The sequence below is a fragment of the Stylophora pistillata genome, chromosome 6 (genome assembly GCF_964205215.1).
Source record: "Stylophora pistillata chromosome 6, jaStyPist1.2, whole genome shotgun sequence".
Lineage (NCBI taxonomy): Eukaryota > Metazoa > Cnidaria > Anthozoa > Scleractinia > Pocilloporidae > Stylophora > Stylophora pistillata.
The window spans coordinates 2,479,434-2,500,346 of NC_142524.1; the positions used below are offsets into that span (position 1 = coordinate 2,479,434).

Below are 20,913 nucleotides of genomic sequence, written 5' to 3' on the forward strand. Positions count from 1 at the left end.
ACTTTTTCCACTTAATTAAAATTTTTTCAATAGTTCTTGTTAACATTTAAGACAAACACTTTCAAAAGGACCGAAGCTGCTTTTGACACTAATTTTTTCAGGTGAAGTTGGAGGCTTGAAACAAGTAGTGGACTTAATCTATTATTTGTGTCTAAAGAAGTCGCGCATTAAAAAATGTCGCATCACGCCTCTCGAGTGCATCGCGGAAAAGCCAGAGATTTGTGGCTTGACTTGTGCCACGTGTCTAGCGTGAGTTATCTGATTGGACTGTCTGAAGCAAGTGGAATTCTTTCTATCATTCTTCGCCTCTGACTCTCTCTTTGTAAATATTCTTTCTAAGGATTCCGACCTATTATTGTAACATAAAAGGCGAGGCAATTTCTTGGTATGTAAACGGTCCTTTGTCGCTTTTTAGTTAATTTAGGGTTATCTATGACAAATATATTCTTAACCATGGAGAAACGGGTTGTTTTGTTTAGTCGTGTGGCTACTGGGCAGCGCGAAGCAATGCCACTCTTTCGATTCATATTTTCATATGAATCCTGCGCTCCCGAAGTGTTCCCCTCCTGGTTTAACGTCGTTTGGGAAATAATTTCGTTAGGTTCCACGAACAAGACCTATACCTCGACTGATGAGTAACTCCTAAACTAGCTTTTGTCCTCTTTGGCACAACTCAGAGTAGACCCAGAAAGGGAAGGGAGGAGAGGGATTTTAAACCTGGCCTGCGAGCGAGCCCTCGTTACTAGCACTGCAGGAACGCCTTTCTCATCTATAGCTCTCGGCCCTTCCGCTGGCTCGTGTTGGGCATGGCCTCAGACTGTTTCTTTGCCCGTGGGAACGTATTACTTTGCGCGGGGAAAGGAACGTTCGTGAGGAAACGCTAGTGACGAACGGCCCTGCCCACAGGTCACCATAAACCGGTAATTTGATTGAAGAGGTAAGACTATTATAATTCAAATGCAAATCAAATCATAACCAGGACTTTTAATAGTTATTCGTCTTCTCATCTACAAAAGTCTACAAAAAAAAAATCTACAAAAGTTACGACGCTTGTTTATTCATTACGAAGAAATTCCTCCACTATCTGATACGGAGAAGGCCTCTCGGCAACGTAAATACATTCTTTGTCCTGCAATGTGGCCACAGGCTTGTTATAAAAGCGAGTAAAGCCATTTTCCACCAGCCAGCTTTGCACTTGCTCGTCAAACTGGCTTTTGAATGTGTCTACGTCTCTCGCCAGCACAAATAGGGTGATCTGTAAGTTATCTGTAACCACTGAGTACTGGTAAAGACCTTCGGCACCAAAAGTTGGGGGTCCTAGTTTCACTACCCAATCTGTGAAAAAAAAACAAAAAAAAAAACATCATTTTACTGCCTGGAACGGAGGGGGAGCAGCCGTCATTAACAGAAGATTAAGGGGAGACTAGAGGGAAAATTTTGTTCAATCACACTACGTGGTTGTTGGAATCGTTTACCTCCCCCCCCCCCCCTTCCCCTGTCACGTCAAACCAGTGGTGTGAAAATGTAAAAATGGCATGTCGCTTTGCCTGACAGCCTCGAATTGATAACACTTACATGGAGCGTCAACAGGCGTGCCTCCCAAATGAACTTTGAGCTTCCCCGGTTCTTTAGGGTCGGGTATGTAGGCATAACCCGTGATGTTCTTTCCCTCTCCTGTCGGTGTACGGAGTCTTTCACTGTTGAGAACGCCCACTTTTCCATCTTTCCTAAGTGTGTCTAAAATATTAGAAACAAGAGCAATTAAGAATTGGACTTGTGTTGCTAGTGGTATGCTTTTATTGACAGTCTGTAAGCATAAATGTACACTTACAATCCGCTGTCACGCACACTGCGTCACGCTCAAAAGTTGCCATGACTGTGGGGTCGCCGTACATCTATTTACAGGAAATAAGACAAAAAAAGAAGAAAACCACATGACGTCAGTAGAATGGAGTTTAAGAAATATTTACATAAACCAATATGGCAAATATTCGACGCAAGAATCGTGCGATGTAGTAGCGCACGCTAAATCATATGCCTCCATAAACTTGCGTTTACCAATTAAACGATCACCTTCACATCAAGACTTCAACCACCATGACATCACATAACTCTGCTCAAAGACGAAAAAGCCAGCGGCGCTTGCAAATGAACTCTAAGATTTTGCTCAGTCTTCAGACGTTACGCTTGGGAGAACTTATACAACAGCAGTACAATTATTGTACAATATTCCTTTCCGTTTTGGACAAAGGCCTTGTTACTGCACGGCATCCGAAAAACACTGTACCCCGGGTTACTGCAAAACCGTGCGTTATTTCCGAAGTATGGAGTATGAAAGGAATTTATTTAAAGGAATCACTTGTCTTTAGTCGTGCTGCAGCCCATAACGTCATGTTCAACAAGTTGTCTTCATTCAGGCTTTTGTCGTGTTGCGTGAATTAATGTTTCGAAGGAAATGTAAAACGACCTGATGAATGCTACTCAAAAGTTGTACAAGATACATTTTTACGTAGATAAAACTCGTTAAGAAGTTGCATTAACAAAGTCTTCAACCTCAAGATATCCTATAAGCTGTACCTATTGCATAATCATATCCACCAATATACTACACACAGGGCCTTACCTGATACCAGCGACCAAGATATTTTGTCACGTTCAATTTGGGCACGGTGTCTATTCCAAAAGCACAGTTGATAAATGCAGCAATTAGAAACACAGTGTACTTCATGTCGACTTACGAAGAGCAACGCCACAAGCTAAGAACTTTTCACGTTTCAACGAGTGTGTGAAATGAACGCAAACTTGGTTACCCAGGAGTTATGAAACACTATGCCTAAATATGGTAACATGTGGCGCAATGGTTGTGCGGCCTCCCGTTACATTATTTTTGCTTTTTCCATCCTCACCGAACAAGAGTAACCATTCGCCACTTTAAAATGACGAGACTGGCCGACGTCATAAATCTTGCATTTCTCTCCACAGGTAAAACTTGTATTGCCAAAAATGCATTTTGAGATATCTCTTTACTTGGCACAAGACTTACAGGTTTGTTTGCAGTTGCAGGCTGGAGGAAGCCTTGTAAACAACGATTACAAATAATTGAGCGAATGAGGGAGGAAGGCGATGTACAAACGGAAGCATTGAAATATGTCTTGTGTCGGTAGAGAAAGATTTGAAACAGCTTCAAAACTTGAAATTCTTATTGCATTGACAACTGCAGTTGCAAGAGAGCATAGTAAATTAACAACAAATTATTGAAATCATAGTTTATTTAGTCCATCTCTATTCATCTTCTATCTAATCGAGATTTTTTATAACACCTATGATCGTAGATGCGATAAAGCTTGCCCATTCCTCTTTTCGTCTTCAACGGTTACAACACTTAAAAGCAGAATTTTCTTGATGGCTCTCAGTGATGGAGTTAATCAAACCTAATCGAATTAAAACTTAGACGTTTCATGGCTATAAGTCTTTTCACATTTTAAAGCGAGATTCATGTAACATTTTTTCTGGCTTGTAGTCGAGATATGGTGTATCGAAGCAAATCAAACCAGATCAAGTCATATGTTTTATTTTTCATTCCTATACCTCTTTTCATCTTCAAAGCTACAACCGACTTGTCTATTCATATCGAAGAAATTCTTTCATTGTCTGATAAGGAGAGGGTCTTTTAGCTCCGTACAAACATTTCTTGTCCTGTAATGTGGCCACAGGCTTGTTATAAAAGTGAGTAAAGCCATTTTCCGCCAGAAAGCTTTTCACTTCCTCGTCATATTGGTTTCTAAATGTTTCTACATCTCTCGTCAACACAAACAGCATAATCTGCCTGCTATCTGTGACAACAGAGTACTGGTAAAGACCTTCTACACCAAAAGTAGGGGGTCCTAGTTTCACCACCCAGTCTGTGAAGAAAAACACGTTTCTGTTTATAAGCCTTATCTCGTCCGTAAATAAATAAAAATTCAAATTATTTACGTTTCCACATCGGTAGACTGGTGACCAGTGAACGGGCTACAGTAACTAAGTATTGCGATTTCAGTGTTAATGCAAGTTTGCGCGCGTTTGTGGGAAATTTTCAGTCATTGCTTTTTGCATTGCGGTGTTCAGAGATGCACAGTCCCTCTCGTTCGTTCGTTCTCGTCCAGGCATGATTGTTCGGATCGTCCCCTCACACCTCAACTAATCATATAAGATAAGTTCAAGGAAAACGCTGCATCGGTTTATTTGCGTAACAGCTTCGCGTCCTTGACACTTACATGAACCGAGGAAAGGTACGCCGTCCAGATGGAGTGTGAGCTTTCCTGGTTCTTTAGGGTCGGTCATGTAGGCGTAACCAGTGATACTGCTTTCCTCTCCTGTCGGTGTATAGAGTCTCCCTCTGTTCAAAACTCCAATTTTTCCATCTTTCCGGAGTGAATCTGAAAATAGTTTAAGTTAGAACAATTTGAAATTGGACTTTGGTGGCCACTGGTTGGGTAGTCAATAACACTTACAATCCGCTGTCACGCAAACTGCGTTTCGCTCAGAAGTTTCCATAACTGCGGGGTCAGCATACATCTGTTCACACGCAGGAGAAAAGAATAAAGAAAATGAAATTGAATGACGTCAAAGGGAATGTGTTGATGAAAAATTTCACTCTATGACGCGCGTGTGGGAATGATCGCTTGATTTACGTGCGCAAAAAACGTGAATCAAAGAATTAGGTACTACTTTAACGTGACGGCCACCGCATTATGTAACACTGCTTCAAAAATGAGAAACGAGCGGCATTTGCGGACGAACTTAGATACTTAAAGTTTTCGCCAGACTGTCATTACTGTACGTCGATTCCACTAATTTTGCAGGGTATATACAGTAGCTAATTAATTTTTTGTACAAAGCAAAGGACTTGTTAACTTTCCATCGGCCATTACCGGCATCAGACAAAAGTACAAATTAAACGACGGCTTTTTGCTAACCAGCGAGTAAAGTTTATGGTATGAAGCACGCATCATTTTTAGCATGCCTTTTTTTCCTTGTAGCGCATTGAGTCATACACATGTATTCAGTTATATCGACCACGTTTTCCGGTGCAAATTAATAGTTTTTAACGGCATCGTATATCCCTGATAAATTCTTATAAAAGGTTTTTGACATATGATACTACACAGTAAAAGCATTATGAAACGTTGCGTTGAAAAATACTTCGTCCCTTAAAGTAGTCCACAAGCTGAACATGCGGTTACATAATCATGAACACCATAGTCTATGGCTTTACCTGATACCAACGTCCAAGATATTTTGTCACATTTAAAGAAGGGACGGTGTCTATCCCAAAAGCACAGCTAAGAAATGCAGCCATAAGAAACACAGTGTACTTCATGTTGTCTTCTGAGGGGCAACGCCTTGGGCTTAATGCTACGAGTTCCGCTGCGTGTGTGTAGAGGAAGAAAGATTCGTAACCCCGGGGTTTATATGAATCACTATTTCTAAATATGGTAACATGTAGCGCAATGGTTGTGCGACCCGCCTCTCGTTCCATGGTTTTTTTGTTTTTCAACGCGGTAGGGCATTCTCATCTTTGATTGTGTAGATCGCAAACGCCTTAATATTCTTTTTCGGTTGTTTATTGTTCTTGTACAAATAGTGCTAGTTGTAGTAAGATTTTGTGTGCGCTTTCTTTGTCATTATGTAACGTTACGTAATCTACCATATACATACATACATAAACTTTATTTTTTCCCGAATTTAAGAGTAGCTTGTAAAAGACTAATTTTTCCTAGAGAAAAATAACAAATAACAAAAGAAATCGGCATAATATACAATGACATTATAAAATACAATCCTGTGGCATATTTATAATTAACGGCTGAAATGAAACAAATAGATCTACTGAATATTAAAAAATACAATATGAATTCAATTACAATATGTTCTAAGATTACATCAATTTAAGGCTAGCTAATGCTTTTTTAAAGTCATTATGGTTCAGGGTTCGAACATTGTCCGGTAGTGAATTCCATAGTTTAACGGCATGACAAGAAAAAGAGCAAAGGTCATAAGAAGTAGTGTTAGCAAGAGGGAGTTTCAGAACGTAGTTACCGCGTAAATTATAAGTGGTATTACGAAAAGTGAACATATTCCTCATGTAGATAGGATACTTAGTTAGAAATAAACTTTTGTCAAGTAAATTTAACATATTGTGTATACGTCTGTTATATAAAGAAACACAGTTCACTTTGTCCAATAAAGTATTATACGTTGATTCAACATCATTTAGATTGAACCTGAGACTTCTTTTATTAAGAGCATCTAGTTTCTCGGTGTTTCGTACACCACAGAAATGCCGCACCGATGAACAATACTGAAAGTGCGGTAAGATGAAGGCCTTATACAATTTGACCAAAGTGGCTTTAGAGATCAGTTTTCTAAATCTTATCATGACATTTAACTGATTATTAATCTTTTTGTATATCGAAGATACGTGTTTATCAAACTGTAGTTTGTTGTCAATGTTCATACCAAATATGTCGATGGACTGTTTCACTGGAAAGGAGAATTTATACTCCGTATCACCAAGGATCAAGGCCTGATGTTTAGTTTCGTTGACAGTCATACCATTGTCATTTTTCCATTGATTTGCCTTTTCAACTTCCTAATTACATAAGCATTCTTCAAGTGCAATCGGATCTTTGTCTGAGTAATATATTTGATGGTCGTTAGCATACGCATTTAGCTTAGCTCTCTTTATATGATAGAAGAGATCGTTAACAAATATATTAAAAAAGAATCGGGCCTAAGACACTACCGTGAGGCACTCCACGCTTAGCACTGTTCCATGACGAGAACGTGTATATTTAAACCGTATTGTTCATCGTAGTTTGTGCAGTTTTTTTCCACTGAGTTTTGCCCAGTGCAGTTTTGTCTATTTTGTCATTCGTTTCGTGCAGCTCGCTCGCCGCCAGGCAGGGATTAACAATATCACAACAAATGTAGATTTTGTATTATGTAGTTCAGTTTTCGTCGTTGTTTTCGTTGTAACTTTCCTAGTGTATTTAGTTTAGTTTCTATTGTAATAGGTTTTCATTCGCCGTTTTATTTGCAGTTTTAACCGTGTCGTGTCGTTTCGCTGTGTTGAAAATTGTGTTAGAGTTGTTTCGCCTAGAATAAAAGAATCAGTCGCCCGTGGCAGTTATGGATTGAGCTGGGGGCGTCGAAGATCTTTTTTGCGGTTATTTGAAAAGAAAAGTCAGTAACCACTGTACTATCGTGTGTGTAACAAAGTAAGGCTGTGACTTTCTGAAAACTGTTGGAACAACCTGACGACACCTTGACACCTGTTGGCATTTACTCGATCTCTTTTATTCAATTTCACCACTAATACACGAATTTTGATCCACAAACTACCTGTTTGCAGTTTATACTTCACGTTGTTGCCTTAAACAACACCTAGCAGCTGTAGAGTTACAAAAGAAACCGTGGGAACAGTCAACGCTCGCTGGCTGAATGATTTTATGTAATGATTTCCTGTTAACATTAGAGGATGGATTCAGTAGTGACTGAGGCTCTTTTACAAACAAGATTAACCCTTTTCCCTTGGCTCCATTGATATATTATATATTGGAGGAGTGATTCCGCGTACAAATCATTGCGATGTGTGTAAGAAAACAACAAACTGCAATGTGACGCCTAAACTGTGCTATCAATTACGATCAAACAAAGTAAAAAGAGTCAAACATTAACGAGTTAGAAGGGCCTCAATACGTAACAATAATAGATTAAAAGGAAGTGACTCATGCAGATCTAACGAACTTACTAAGTGGTGATAATAAACTGAACACTAATGAAAATGTTTGTGTCGGATAAATGTCCTGTAGACATCGCGCGTTAGTTCGCAGATAGACGACGACCTTCGCCTAATAGCCGATCTGAAATTAACAATTAACAAGGCCTTTGTACAAAAAAAGTAACTGTTTCCAATATTTGGTATTTGCTCTGTAATAATTAGTGAATCAATGTTTTAAAGTCTGAAGGTTCACCAGAAAATGCGGGTTGTTTTCTTTTTTAAACTTTGAGCAGTGTTTTGTAATGTTCTAGTAGTCACGTCAAAGTAGAACCAAAATTTTTGGATCCACGTTTTATCGAGTGCGCATGCACGTCACGCGATTATTCGCCCTAACGTGTCATAAATTAAAATACTTTATCAACACCATCACAGTGACCTCGTGTTTTTGTTTCCTTACTTCTCCTAGGTCCTGCCTATAAATAACAAGGCCTTTGTACAGAAAAAGTAGCTTTTTCCAATATTTGGTATTTGCTCCGTACTAATTAGTGAATCAATATTTTTAAAGTCTGAAGGTTCACCAGAAAATGCGGGTTTTTTTTTTTAATCTTTGAACAGTGTTATGTAATCTTCTAGTAATCACGTGCAAGTAGAACCGAGATTTTTTGATTCACGTTTCATCGAGTGCGCATGCATGTCACTCGATTATTCGCCCTAACGTGTCATAAATTGAAATATTTTATCAAAACCATCACAATGACTTCGTTGTTTTTGTTTCTTTTTTTGTCTTAGTAGATGCCGACCCGGCAGTTATGAAAACTTCTGAGCGTGATGTTGCATGCATGACAGCGGCTGCGCATGCGCCTCGGGAGTCCGCGACATTTTGACTACCGTGATGACAAATATCCGGTTGTAGATAAGACCACGCTAAACCCACTGTCGATTTCTTTATTTTCGTGTTCCCAGCCTACTCACTCTCTGTTTATACCTCTACCTTATATTTAAATACCTACTTAACAGAATCGTCTTACCCCGAAAATGTGCGACCCCATTCTAGTAACTATATTGAAAATGCAGCGCTATTATAATCAATTTAGTCGTGAAAATGTGACCCCATCCAGCGGTACACCCACCATAGCTTATTATTAGGAAGTATCCCCTGGCTCGTACCTCAGCGAAAATGAATCATTTGTACAGCGCATAAGATGTTAGTAGATATAACCTTCTCTTGATATTCATGGAGTGAAACCTTACGGCCCTGAAGTTTCATTGTTGAAATCACTTTCTCCTGTCTTCTACATTTTAGCTGACATTATAAAATAAGTAAGACAAGTGCAAGGACTTAATTGTTGGCACATGTTGAATCGGGCGACATCAACAAGCTGGCTATTAACCATGCTGGGTGGGTGATGATTGCCTCATGATTCTAATGTCATGGAAGGGTCCAAGAGCAGCAAAGCAAAGGAATCACTGAGTTCACAAGTTTCCACCGGCTTTTCTTAAGGTTCCAGAGAATGCGATATCGCAATTGTGTGACCATGCAGGAACATTTTCTTGGTGGCTAGTTTTTTTACTCTTTTGGTACCAACTCAACTATACTCTTCTGTGACGTCATAGTTAAAAAAAACGACTGTCGACCGTCATCAGCTCTAGAGATCATGAGATGCAACACGAGGCGGTCCCCGCGCATGACCATTACGTTGCATGTTGCCATATTTGGAAACAGTGAGTTATATATATGCCATTGTCTGCTCTATTGTGTCCTATACACACAAACGCAGTGAAACTCCTAACTCTCAACCTGTAGGATTGCTCTTCAGACGTGGACATGAATTACACTGTGTTTCTAGTTACTGTGTTTTTCAGCTGTGCTTTTGGAATAGACACTGTCCCTTCTTTAAATGTGACAAAATATCTTGGTCGTTGGTATCAGGTAAAGCCGTAAACAATAGTTTTCATGATTATGTAACCGCATGTACAGCTTGTGGACTGGCGCGTTAATGCTTATGTACAGGGTAGAGCTTGTGGCCTGCTTAGAGGGACGAAGTATTTGCGTTTGGCCTTTTATTTTACGATACAGTGACGTAAGTTGTAATACCTATGAGCAGAATTTACCAGGCGTCTGAGATGTGGTTTTAAACTTGTAAATTAGCGCACCACGACTCAAGCTTGATCGAATGCCAAACATAAATAAAGGGGGTACGTTTCTAAAGAAACTGTGGTGCTGCGTCGACGGGGGTAACAAGGTAATTTGATTTTACCAACTAAGTTGATAATGTATATCGACCACTGTAAGGAGTTTAAAAGTTGACGTTTCGAGCGTTAGCCCTTAGTCAGAGCGAATGAATGTCACACAACCTGTCTCACATGACCTTCTGCGGTGCAGCGAGAAAAACAGTTCCCATCCCATACATTAGACATAACTCACTAGTTTGAAATATGTGATGTTGTTAAAGCTCAGCTGGGAAGGTATAACACTGCAGGTGTATCTAAGTAAATGGAGGTATGTTAATTGTCGCCCGTGTGCATATCACGCGATTCTTCAATCTTATGCCTAATTTTTTCAATCGGCTTATATCAAATCGCGCAGAAAGATATAAGCCTTAAAAAAGACTCTAAAAAACCCGTAGAAAATCAATTTATGTGCAGCAGCAAAACAAGTTTTCTTACGTACGCATGCATATCACGCGATTATTCCCCCTAGTGTGTCATAGAGTGAAATTTTCATTTTTTTTTCTTGTCCGTGAACAGGTATATGCCGACCCGGCAGTGATGGTATTTACTGAGCGTAACGCAGTTTGCGTGACAGCAGATTGTAAGTGCGAATTTGTACTAACAGACTTTATCAAGCATACCATTGGCAACAAAAGTCCAACTCTTAATTGTTCTTATTTCAACTATTTATTTTAGACTCACTCCGGAAAGATGGAAAAATTGGAGTTCTGAACAGACAAAGAGACCGTACACCGACAGGAAAGGGAAAGAGCATCACTGGTTATGCTTACATGACCGACCCTAAAGAACCAGGAAAACTCACACTCCGTCTGGACGGCGTACTTGTCCTCGGTTCATGTAAGTGTCAACGACTTCAAGTTGTCACGTAAATTAAGAGACGTGACGTTTTGTATGATCTTAATTGTTGTGGGAGAGAAGAATCCCATCAATAATGCTGTTCCCCTTGTCCTTGCTCCTGAGGGGACTGGGCCACTAGGGAGCTCTAACCAATGCAACACAGCAAGCAGTGACTGAAAACTTCACACAACACGCGCAAATTTGCGTGACACTGAAATCGCAACACGTTTTATACTCAGTTACAGTAGTCGCTAGTATACCGATGCGGAAAGGTAAACTGAATTTGCATCTTTATTTACTGAGGAGATAAAACTAATAAACAGAAACGTGTTTTTCTTCACAGACTGGGTGGTGAAACTAGGACCCCCTACTTTTGGTGTAGAAGGTCTTTACCAGTACTCTGTTGTCACAGATAGCATGCAGATTATGCTGTTTGTGTTGACGAGAGATGTAGAAACATTTAGAAACCAATATGACGAGGAAGTGAAAAGCTTTCTGGCGGAAAATGGCTTTACTCACTTCTATAACAAGCCTGTGGCCACATTACAGGACAAGAAATGTTTGTACGGAGCCGAAAAACTCTCTCCTTATCAGACAGTGAAAGAATTTCTTCGATATAAATAGACAAGTCGGTTGTAGCCTTGAAGATGAAAAGAGGTCTAGGAATAAGGAATCAAAGATATGATTTGATTTGATTTGATTTGATTTGCTTCGATACACCATATCTCGACTACAATCCAGAAACGATGTTACAAAACTCTCGCTTTAAAATGTTAAAGAGACTCATAGCCGTGAAACGTCAAAGCTATCATTCGATTAGATTTCTTTGACTCTATCACAGCTATTAAGAAAACCTTTTTTTATGTGTTGTAACCATTGAACCTGGAAAGAGGAATCGGCATGATGGTCAAATTCTCTATCACATAAAAATCTCGATTAGACAGACGATGAAAAGGGATAGAGGAAATACATTGGGATTTAATTTGTTATTAATTTACTATACTCTCTTGCAACTGCAGTTGTCGATGCAATAAAATTTCAAATTTTGACGCTGTGTTGCAAGTCTTTCTTCACCTGCACAAGACATCATTGTGCGTCTCCTTAACTTAGTAGGAAGATTTTTTTTGGAAGGGGGGGAAGCTGGGGCAAAAATAGGGGTTTAGGAGTCGTTATCATTACGTTTTTATCAATAACTGTCATATATTAAAAAAATCTGTCTTCCTGGAGGACCGAACTTAAATCCAGCAGCATAATAAATAAGCCATAACTCTAAATTTTCAGCCCAACTTTTACTAGTTAACTTACTGAAAATAAAGCAGTCATTTAGTGTGTTCAAAAAATTAAGTAATTAAACCCCGCACGATTACATGTCGTCTTGTTATTATTAATAACTGAATGTAAAATTTAAATAACTACGAAAATAGAGAACTCAAGGAATGGGAAAACTTAAAACCAATTGTTGGAAGAGGCATCACAAATTAAACGTAAAAGAGCGTGGGTGAACTGCTCATGCTGTTTGGTTTTCCCTTGTTCAAATATTGGTTTAAACCTTTGCAGTTGTCCAACATCTTTACCATTAAGGATATGTGAACCGTGGAAATGCCTGAAATGTTAAACGTGTAGGCAATAGCTACAGATTCACATTATCGAAAGCGATGATACTTATTAAGCCAAATGAAAGTTGATGTTTAACTGATTTAAAATTTGCGGCATGTCCATGTCAGTAAAACTCTTACGAAAGAAGCCGGCAACTCAAAAGCTAGGAAATATAACGTAGATGATGAAAAAAAAAAAAACTACTGAGGGGAAATCGACTGAATTACAAGTACTGCCAAATGAAAGAAACGCATACTAGTATCAGTATAAACGGTTTCTTATTTCTTCACGTAAAAACATTAAGAGATTGCCAAAGGGATTACTGCAAACAGTTTGATGATTAATACAAATTCTACATGGTACAAAGAAGTTTTTGTTGCTATCCTGAGATGTGTCCCAGAAAGCAACAAAAACATTATTCGGGGTATTTCACTTAAAGTCTGAACTCTCAAAAGCCTTTGTTAAATAATACATTCTTAAAACTTGAATTCCCTTTGAAAACGGTTCTTACCACCAACTACGTCTTTGTTTGTAAAACAACACAACTAAGACTAAAAACTATCGTTCTATTGAAGCTCGACTTAAGTATCAATGGTGAGGAGGATAAATGTGGTTTAGTTGGTTTGATTAAAAACTCATCTATCGGGAGTCTTGACAACTCAATGTGGATCACCTGCTGAAATTCTCACCTTTGTGATATGGTGCGAGTATTCGCGGCGGTAACATATTCGGATTTTTGGATAAAGGTGAGCAAATTTGTTTTAAATTCTCAAAATTTTACAACAAGCTAGATCGGTTGAGTTTCAAAGGCAATTGCAGCTGGCACAAGTTTCTGAGATGATATGAAGAGCACAATAACATTCATCGCTGCATAAAGTTAACTATTTAGAGTTTTGGGCGGTTTCTGATGACATTACTCCTGAATTTACTTGTTAAGATTGACTTTCTTTGTTTATTTGATTTTTTAAGTCTGTTCTTCCGTTTTCCTATTTTTTCGTTGAAATCTGCACTTTTATTCATTTTTCTATACATATCTTTGGTGGAGTTATAAATTTTTGATGCTGCATTTTCATAGAATACGCGTGGCTATATTTATTTAGAGTAATTAGGAGGTCGTCAAAACTTATGAATCTAAGAACTTCAACTTTCAACTCGGATATTCAATTACGATAGTTTGCAACAGCCCTTCTCCAAACTATTCGCCGAAAATGAAAATCATTGAAAATTTAACTACAAAGAAAGTTTGCATCATAACCCTAATTAGCAACCTTTACTTGTCAATCTCACCAATTCCAACCAGTAAGTTGTTGTTTCAGCTTAATCTAATTCAATTTATTAGATTCGCTGACAGGCAGGGACACCGCAACTGCTTGTGCCAATTACTGCGGGCCAAGTAAACCCACCACCGCACCCCAGGGGAGGACATCCACCACACAGTAATCTCGTGCGTGGAAAATTAACGTCTCCTACCCCTAACCCTGCAGGAGACGGGGCCTACAGTTTATTATTCCTTATCCGAGAAGACTAGAATATCTATTCATTTCTTGAAATTATAGAAAGGTAGCAAATTCTCCTCAGTTATTTTAAGACCATGAGTATTGGTCCGGCCGGGACTCGAACCCTCGACCTCCCGCACAACACAATCCGGCGCTCTAACCAATTGAGCTAACCGGGAGGCGTAGCTGCGAATTTAAATCGTCATCTGAAACAACAACAACAACAACAACAACAATTTATCACTTATAGAGCGCTATTTACAATGACCAGAACAAATTGCAAATTGAAATTGTAATTGTTGTAACTGACTTGAAAGCGTCATTTTTCCGATGATATAACCGACAGTGAGTTTCTTTTTCCGTGACCTTTTTACACCCACACAGACGACTTAAGGGTATCCCGGAATGCTCAAAAGGCACCTCACTGAGAAGTTTTACAAATTACTCGCTTTTAGAAAATATAGATAAAGCTCAGTTTGTAGTAAAATTGCATCACCTAAGGTTGCGCTCAGGGTTCTTGGGAAGTTAATTGAAAATGGAAAGAAATGTGGGCAATTGAGTTCAGAACGCCGGGTTTGGTTCTGTTTTTAGTTGTTTTTCATTGAGTTCAGCAAGGGTTTGGTTCTTTTTTTTATTTTCCTTTCTTGTTATCCACTATCCTTAAATTTATGATCATTGTTATATGTTAGCGAAGTTTGAGGACCCATCGAATAAAAAAGTGTTTTTGATCTCTCCTCAGAAGTCAGTGCTCGTTTGTATAGTATTAAATATATTAATCAGTAGTTTCACTAGTGACCTTTGTGGCTTCCCTTGGTGTTGATGTATGGGATCCCATGAAAATGGGTTCCCACTCCACCGATGAGCAATCTCGTGATCAGTGGGTAAAAAAGGAACAATGGCCATGCAAGGGTGGGAACGAGTGTGTAAAATGAACGTAGAAGTTAGGTGTTAAAATTGAGGGAGCGACTTCTGTAACAACAGCATGCTCCTAAACTCAATTTAAAACTGTAAAAAATATGTTATATATTATTAAAATAAACAATAAAATCAAAATAAAATAAAATAAAATAAAATGAAGTTAAAATATTATATTAGAGTAACTATTAGAAAGAGGGGGTGAAGCATTTAGGGTTTAGAGTTAAATCATTTGCGTTTGGATTGTTCATAATGTGATTATGATCATACGATTTACACTTATTTTACAAATTTTACTTCCAACGACAGCTTCCGTTAGCGATGACCGTATTATACTGATGCTGGAAACTCAAAATTCTTCACATCCTCTTGCGTGTGTCTTCCACCTAGTCGACTTGTACCAGAAATTTTCTTCCTGGTGGATACTATTTTGCGACAGGTTCGAACATGGAACAAGATTACTCGCCTACTGGCTTTGTGTTTGAGACATGGACAGTATCTATGCAAGTGGAGTGTTTCAGGAAATGTCAGTTGAACTGTCGTTGCATCTCGTTTAATTATCCGATAAAAGTGAGTCACGACAACCGTGAGCTGAATAAAGAAAACAAATGCTTTGCAACCCAAACAAGGAAGTCACTGCTATGATCTGGTCATTAAATACAATGTTGCGGTGAGTTGAAGAGTTTAAGTGCACTCTTTTTCGGGATAAAAATGATCATGTTACCAATGAGATAATTCTAATATACATGTACACTCACAAACACTGAGTAGGTGTTTTTATTTATTTGTAGGGATACGGCTAGATTTCATTTATTATTTGAACCGAGATTTTTGATTTATAGATGTATGGCCACAAATTGAAATACAAATACCTCAACGCCTATGAAATGAATTTTTCCCATACCCAGACAGTAAGTACGAGTCATCCTGCAAATAAATCTCCTTCAAGCTGGTCTACCGCTCTGGATACACAAATTGTGCACATGCGCGGTGTGTCCCTAATACAAAATGGGGTCAGTTCAAACTGGCGAACACTCTAAATACTCTGGCAGTCTTCATCACAGACCCTGACAGGAACATTATTTTGCCAATAGATGGCATTTCATTTAATTCCGAGTGTGGGAATAACCCTTCGTTTTATAGCCTACCGGGAGTATCTGTTGATGACTTGGAGCTGCCATTCAAAAATTTTACTTCCCCTCTGACCGTCTATGTCGACCAAGAATTGCAGATGTGGTTCGGAGAAGATCTATTTGACTGTACTGAGACAGACAATGGCGGCGAAACATGCGCTGATTTCTATGGACTGTATTTGTAAATTAGGCTGTATCGGGTTACCCAGGAAGATCTTTAGGGAATTTAATTTAATTTAATAATAAGTTCTTAAAAAGCGCATTAAAATTGAACTCTGTGCGCTTTACAATTACAATCAACAGAAATTCAATAAAAATCCTATACATGTAATTATCACTACTCCATCTAAACTAACGAAGTGTTACGTGTTATACATATATTTGACAACGTACGATATCGAAAAAAAAAAGAAAAAAAATCTGGAAGGCGTTATATACCGATATTTCAATCCCTTTGAAATACTCGTGTTTTAGGTAGTCTTCTTTGTGAATGATTTTAGTAGTTTAAAGCTGAGTAATACATTTTCAATGACAAACTTGACTTTTATACATCCAGACCGAACCTGATACTAGTAGTAATCCCTGATGGTTTCATGGTTTCTTCGCCATGTACATTGTTCAATGTTAAATTAGCTAATGATGCTTCCTTGTACATTTTCATTGAAGTGTGGCAGATAGATACGAAAAAAGAATAGAACTGCTTTGGAATTACTTAGCAATTATTGTAAACATTGGATGATTAATGTCAATTCTAGTTGCCACAAAAAAGTTAACTTACACTCCAGAGCCTGTTTGAAAAAGTAATACAAACATCATTCAGGAAATTTCAGCTAAGCTATGAAAAACCAAATGCCTTTTTAATTAAAATAAATTCCCACTTGATTTCTTTTTGAAGTATAGGTTCTTACCACCAACTTTTTATTTTTATTTTTAGAACAATAGAACTAAGATGACGTGGATGAAAACTATTGTTCCATTGAAGCTCGACTTAACTAACAAGATAATTTGGATATATCAACAAAGTTGAAATGGTAAATTGACCACCGTAACGATTACAAAAGCTGACGTTTCGAGCGTTAGCCCGTTAGTTTCGAGCGTTAACTAACAAGAATTGAGAGGAGGGTAGCTGTGTTTTAGTTGGTTATATCAACTAGGTTGAAATTGTAAATTGGCCACCGTAAAGAGTTAAAAAGAGTTAAAAAGCTAGATTTTTAATTCTTTACGGTGGCCAATTTACAATTTCAACTTGGTTGATAGAACTAAATTACTTTGTTACCCCCACCGACGCAGCACCACAGTTTCTTTAGAAACTTACCCCTTTATTCATTTGTGATTTAGTTGGTTTGATTAAAAATTCATCTTTGGGGAGTCTTCAAACTCAATGCAGATCAACAGCTGAAAGTGTCACTGTTTGTCATATGATTTGCGTGTGCTCGGTTGTTGTTTTTGAGAGTTTTGCTGGATTTGTGGTGATACTGTTCCGACTGAAGACTGAGGTGCTTTAATTCATTTGATCTATTTTGAGTCTTTTCTTCTCTTTTTTAAGTCTGCACTTAAACTAATTTTTCTTGACAGATGTTTTGTGGAGTTATAAAATTTTGATGCTGCATTTTTGATTGCATAGCTATATTTATCTTTGGTTATCAAAACAAATGAACGCAATAACGCCCTCTAGGTCTCTCCCCTAATGTATTGTATAATGATGATTTTCAATAACTTCTTAAACAAAATTTCTGCCGAAACTGTAAATCATTAAATATTTAACTACAAACCGAGTTTGTACCAGTATCCTCATCAGCAACCTTTACTTGTTATTCTTACCGCCGGTACAAACCAATAAGTTGCTATTTCAGCAGCCAAAATGTCATCTGAAACAAAGATAAATTACAGAATTGTATATTGCTGATGTCTTTCACTTGAAAGCATCTTTTTTTCGATGATGTAACTCACACCAAGTCTCTTTTGCAGTTATACAATTAAGCTGCAATATAGTTCCAAGGAACAGAACTCATATACATTTAGTCTTTACTGTTTAAAAAAAAAAAACTGTCTTAGACTTGTGCCAATATAGACGACTTCTGGGTACCTTGGAATGCAAAAGACTAAAAGCCTTCTAACTTAGAATGTGTACCCTTTCTTGAAACATGAATATTTAAAGTTCATGTAATTTGTAGTAATACTGTAGTCATGTACGCACTATTACTGCCATGGGTTCCTTGGGCAGTTTATTGAAAAAAGAAAAAAAAGAAACGAAACGCGTGCAAATGAGTTACTTTCAGTAGGGGTTTGGTTCCGTCATGTTTTTCATATTCCTTAGATGTTATCCTCCACATTACATAACCATTCTTAGACTCAGTATCACTTTATTGCTTTCATTATCACTTTATCACTTTATGCGAGATCTGAATTCCTTTTTAAATAAACAACCTCACCATCAACAACTTATTTATTTGTAAGAGAGCTCGAATTAATTAACAATTGAAAGGAAAGAATCTGTGTTTGATTTCGTCTTGTTAAAATTATCCACGGGGAAGTTTCAAAACTCATTCGGGACCATCTGCAGATAGTCAAACATTTTTTCAAGACATGTTTCGATTGTATTGGGTAGTAACTTTCTTTGATTTTATCTTAGTAGTTGTGTTTTCAGTTCACGATAATGGTGAGTATTTTTCGTTTGAATAGCATTTCTTTAAACTTCGAATAAGTCAGAAGAGCGGATGTTTCCTTTGTGATAATGGTTAATCCTTTTCATTGTCATAAGTTTCATATGTGAATTTATCGTTGCAAAACGTTTATAAAAGTTTTGGGCGATATTCTTTTTTTAACCCACGAGGACTGACGTGTTCAAAGTTGAACGAATCGTTCCAGTGATTTAAACTTCTCAGAGTGAAACTTTTTTGAATCTGTCAGTTTTTATATTTTTTTCTCATCTATCTCACACAAGGTTATATAAATATTTGAATTTACTCGTTCTCAATTTAGACAACATAGATATTTTTATTGCTTTTACTACCAGGGTTATCAAAACAAGTGAAACTAGTTAAATCAATCATCTAGGAATGATTTTTATTCCTTAAAGCTATTTCTCAATAAGGAATGGAACGTTTCTCAAATCCCTAATATTCATCTAAATGAAAAAAGCGAAATTTTTTAGCCTACAATTTTCAAAGCCTTTACAATATTTGTTTGATTCGATCTCTTCTGACAGATAACTGTCGTCAGTTAGACTTTGACCTTCCAATATTTGGAAAGATTCTAGCCAAGCACGTGATCCGAACTATCGAAGTCCCTGACGTCCCACTGTGTCAGCTGAATTGTTTTCTGGAAGCAGATTGTGTGTCAGTGAACGTGAGGGCAGCGAATCACAGCCGAGAAAAGATTTGTGAACTGAATAACAAAGATGCAAACGGTCATCCTGAGGATTTGATGGTCATTCATCAATCTTCATACCATGGGACAAAAGTAATTAGGTTTTTCCTAAAATTATTCAGTTATTCTTCGAAAATTTTGGTCAAATGTTTACAAATATTTATCAGTGAAACGCTTTGTAAAGAAACTAAGCAATTAAGCTGATTAAAATCAATATAGTTAATCTATCTACTTGCGGTTTTCAGAATGCCTGTTCCAGTAACCCTTGCAGGAATGGAGCCATGTGTCAAACTGGGTTCACTAAAAAAGGATACCGCTGTCTTTGTCCTGCAGGCTCCTTTTGCACAAAAGGTTTGGTTTTATCAATGTTTTTTTTCCCTATATCCTGTATATAACCAAAAGGTAAAGCTGGACATTAATAGATGGTAATAAAACTCGGAAAATACAAGGCGAGTAACTATACGTGTCGTTGCATTATCTAAAACCTTCCCTCGTGTTCAATTGTCCAGCGAAATACCAACCCATATTCTGTGAAGTCTTTCTACAATGGAATCCCTTCTACGAACAGGGCATAGCAAGATTTCAGCTTTTCCTTGGAATTAACTTTTCATAAGTAACTCGAAAAAGACAACATTTCCTCTCGGATAGAGTGTCACGATTAACTTTCTCGACTGCTACAAACCATAACTTTGATCCATATTCTTTGATTTTTCTCTTTCTTTAGCTCGGTGGATAAAAATAAACACTTCACCAGTTTGTTTTGGAGCTCGTGACAATTCATATGGTGTATTCAAGATTCTATCAACTGGTCATGTGATCTCTTTCAAACTGGTACATCTATCTGGATACGTGGTCTGTAGTGAGCGGTTCGCCAGGTCAAAATGGGGATGCAAATTCAGATATCCTCCAAAGCTGGCAGTTTTTGTCACAGATCATCGGCAGCAACCGATTTTTCCACCAAATAACACGGTGTTTCATAGGTTCAATGGGGTGCCTCAGTGTGCAAATGGAATTTATTATAGCCTCCCTGGATACAACGAAGACTCTCGAGAGCTAAAGTTCAATAACTTTTCTTCACCTAAAACGGTCACTGAGGGCCAAGAATTTCAAATATGGTACGGAGAGGATCTGAAAGACTGCACTGAAGACGACAATGATGGACAAAGTTGTGTTGACATACACGGCTTGTATGTGTAAGAGACGCACATTCGCAGCACTTTTTCTTTACTTAATTTATTATTGTAAGTGAGATGGCTCTCCCATAAGCTTGGTGGCTTCTTGGGTCTCCTCGCCTTCTAACTTTTATCGCTGTAATTAAAATGTTTTATTGTTAAAATAAGGCAAATAAAGTTGATGATGATGAAGAGGCGTTTTTAAGGGGTGGTCTGCCATTTATATCACGGAGTTAACACTTTTTAGATAACTGCGTGATTCCATGTCATTCCCTCTAACCCTGAAGTCAATCTATAAAAGTCCCCTTTTTGCATAAACGTTTTGATTTAGTTCACCCAACTCAGCTCCGCGAAGATGAGCTAGCTTTTCTCCAGTTTCTAGGTTGCAATTAAACCAT

At 37.9% G+C, this 20,913-nt stretch overlaps 4 protein-coding genes across 4 annotated transcripts; 2 read left to right on the forward strand and 2 right to left on the reverse strand.

The window, feature by feature from the left end:
• Positions 1 to 964: 964 nt before the first annotated feature.
• LOC111327278 (uncharacterized) lies at positions 965 to 2,804 on the reverse strand. Its single transcript, XM_088762624.1, has 4 exons — positions 2,624 to 2,804; positions 1,832 to 1,895; positions 1,576 to 1,737; positions 965 to 1,335 (listed from the first exon to the last, which is right to left on the reverse strand). Exons 1-4 carry the CDS (start codon positions 2,726 to 2,728, stop codon positions 1,055 to 1,057), a joined length of 612 nt encoding a protein of 203 aa, XP_088618750.1. The 5' UTR covers positions 2,729 to 2,804; the 3' UTR covers positions 965 to 1,054.
• A 751-nt stretch (positions 2,805 to 3,555) lies between these two features.
• Positions 3,556 to 5,439, reverse strand: LOC111327303 (uncharacterized). Its single transcript, XM_022931454.2, has 4 exons — positions 5,258 to 5,439; positions 4,494 to 4,557; positions 4,257 to 4,418; positions 3,556 to 3,902 (listed from the first exon to the last, which is right to left on the reverse strand). The coding sequence occupies exons 1-4, from the start codon at positions 5,360 to 5,362 to the stop codon at positions 3,622 to 3,624; spliced, it is 612 nt and encodes a 203-aa protein (XP_022787189.2). The 5' UTR covers positions 5,363 to 5,439; the 3' UTR covers positions 3,556 to 3,621.
• A 4,072-nt stretch (positions 5,440 to 9,511) lies between these two features.
• LOC111327254 (uncharacterized) lies at positions 9,512 to 11,519 on the forward strand. The gene is made up of 4 exons (XM_022931384.2): positions 9,512 to 9,695; positions 10,514 to 10,577; positions 10,673 to 10,834; positions 11,178 to 11,519. The coding sequence occupies exons 1-4, from the start codon at positions 9,591 to 9,593 to the stop codon at positions 11,456 to 11,458; spliced, it is 612 nt and encodes a 203-aa protein (XP_022787119.2). The 5' UTR covers positions 9,512 to 9,590; the 3' UTR covers positions 11,459 to 11,519.
• Positions 11,520 to 17,139: 5,620 nt separating this feature from the next.
• LOC111327321 (uncharacterized) lies at positions 17,140 to 20,707 on the forward strand. Its single transcript, XM_022931479.2, has 4 exons — positions 17,140 to 18,633; positions 19,183 to 19,436; positions 19,589 to 19,694; positions 20,068 to 20,707. The coding sequence occupies exons 1-4, from the start codon at positions 18,561 to 18,563 to the stop codon at positions 20,538 to 20,540; spliced, it is 906 nt and encodes a 301-aa protein (XP_022787214.2). The 5' UTR covers positions 17,140 to 18,560; the 3' UTR covers positions 20,541 to 20,707.
• The last annotated feature ends 206 nt before the right edge of the window (positions 20,708 to 20,913 follow it).

Excerpts from the sequence above, each read along its gene's own strand:
- LOC111327303 (XM_022931454.2), bottom strand. The coding sequence starts at position 5,362 with ATGAAGTACACTGTGTTTCTTATGGCTGCATTTCTTAGCTGTGCTTTT. Across the intron at positions 4,419-4,493 it reads AGTTTGCGTGACAGCGGATT|ATTCACTCCGGAAAGATGGA; the intron begins GTAAGTGTTATT and ends AACTATTTTCAG. Across the intron at positions 3,903-4,256 it reads CGTACCTTTCCTCGGTTCAT|ACTGGGTGGTGAAACTAGGA; the intron begins GTAAGTGTCAAG and ends TTTTCTTCACAG.
- LOC111327321 (XM_022931479.2), top strand. The coding sequence starts at position 18,561 with ATGTTTCGATTGTATTGGGTAGTAACTTTCTTTGATTTTATCTTAGTA. Across the intron at positions 19,437-19,588 it reads CTTCATACCATGGGACAAAA|AATGCCTGTTCCAGTAACCC; the intron begins GTAATTAGGTTT and ends TGCGGTTTTCAG. Across the intron at positions 19,695-20,067 it reads AGGCTCCTTTTGCACAAAAG|CTCGGTGGATAAAAATAAAC; the intron begins GTTTGGTTTTAT and ends CTCTTTCTTTAG.
- LOC111327254 (XM_022931384.2), top strand. The coding sequence starts at position 9,591 with ATGAATTACACTGTGTTTCTAGTTACTGTGTTTTTCAGCTGTGCTTTT. Across the intron at positions 10,578-10,672 it reads AGTTTGCGTGACAGCAGATT|ACTCACTCCGGAAAGATGGA; the intron begins GTAAGTGCGAAT and ends TATTTATTTTAG. Across the intron at positions 10,835-11,177 it reads CGTACTTGTCCTCGGTTCAT|ACTGGGTGGTGAAACTAGGA; the intron begins GTAAGTGTCAAC and ends TTTTCTTCACAG.
- LOC111327278 (XM_088762624.1), bottom strand. The coding sequence starts at position 2,728 with ATGAAGTACACTGTGTTTCTAATTGCTGCATTTATCAACTGTGCTTTT. Across the intron at positions 1,896-2,623 it reads ATCTTGGTCGCTGGTATCAG|ATGTACGGCGACCCCACAGT; the intron begins GTAAGGCCCTGT and ends TCCTGTAAATAG. Across the intron at positions 1,336-1,575 it reads CACGCCTGTTGACGCTCCAT|ATTGGGTAGTGAAACTAGGA; the intron begins GTAAGTGTTATC and ends TTTTTTTCACAG.